This window comes from Propithecus coquereli, unplaced genomic scaffold (assembly GCF_000956105.1).
Source record: "Propithecus coquereli isolate 6110/MARCELLA unplaced genomic scaffold, Pcoq_1.0 Scaffold672, whole genome shotgun sequence".
NCBI classification, from domain to species: Eukaryota; Metazoa; Chordata; class Mammalia; order Primates; family Indriidae; genus Propithecus; species Propithecus coquereli.
The window spans coordinates 166,263-166,725 of NW_012152752.1; the positions used below are offsets into that span (position 1 = coordinate 166,263).

Consider the following 463-nt stretch of genomic DNA (forward strand, 5'->3'; position numbering starts at 1 on the left):
CTTCTCCACCCAGCCCACTTCTTGTAATGAGGGGAACCCCTAGTCACCTTTTGCACGAACTGGGGGTTCACTGTGATCTCCTGGTCCATGGCCTTTAGCCGCTCGTCCAGCTCTATGCACTTCAGCATCTGTACGACAGGCACATTGTAACGTGAGCAGCGGGTTAGGTCACTTGCATCCTTTTTAACCTGGACTATTAATGTGAGTGCTACAGAGGTTCACAATCCCTTGATCTGAAATCCCTGAGGCTAGGCAGGTTTCGGAGTCAGACTGTTTTGCAGTCAGAAAGTTCATACAGTACAGGCTCTGTATATTTCCTAACATCCCAGCAGGATCTAGGCAGCAGCCCGTAATCAAACACACATCAATATCTTCCGCAGTGAAACTGAAGTATATTCACACTAAGTGAGATAAATGAAGACTACACATCATTTCAGGTGACATTCTGCCATCAAATGAGTTA

General features: G+C 46.4%; 1 protein-coding gene across 1 annotated transcript in view; it reads right to left on the minus strand.

Moving 5' to 3' along the window:
* The window catches only part of LOC105823449 (COP9 signalosome complex subunit 3-like), a 46,876-nt gene that overhangs the window by 6,247 nt on the left and 40,166 nt on the right, over positions 1 to 463 (minus strand). The window contains exon 7 of the mRNA XM_012660652.1: positions 48 to 128. Coding sequence (XP_012516106.1) covers positions 48 to 128 — 81 coding nt within the window. The remainder of the gene's footprint in view (positions 1 to 47; positions 129 to 463) is intronic.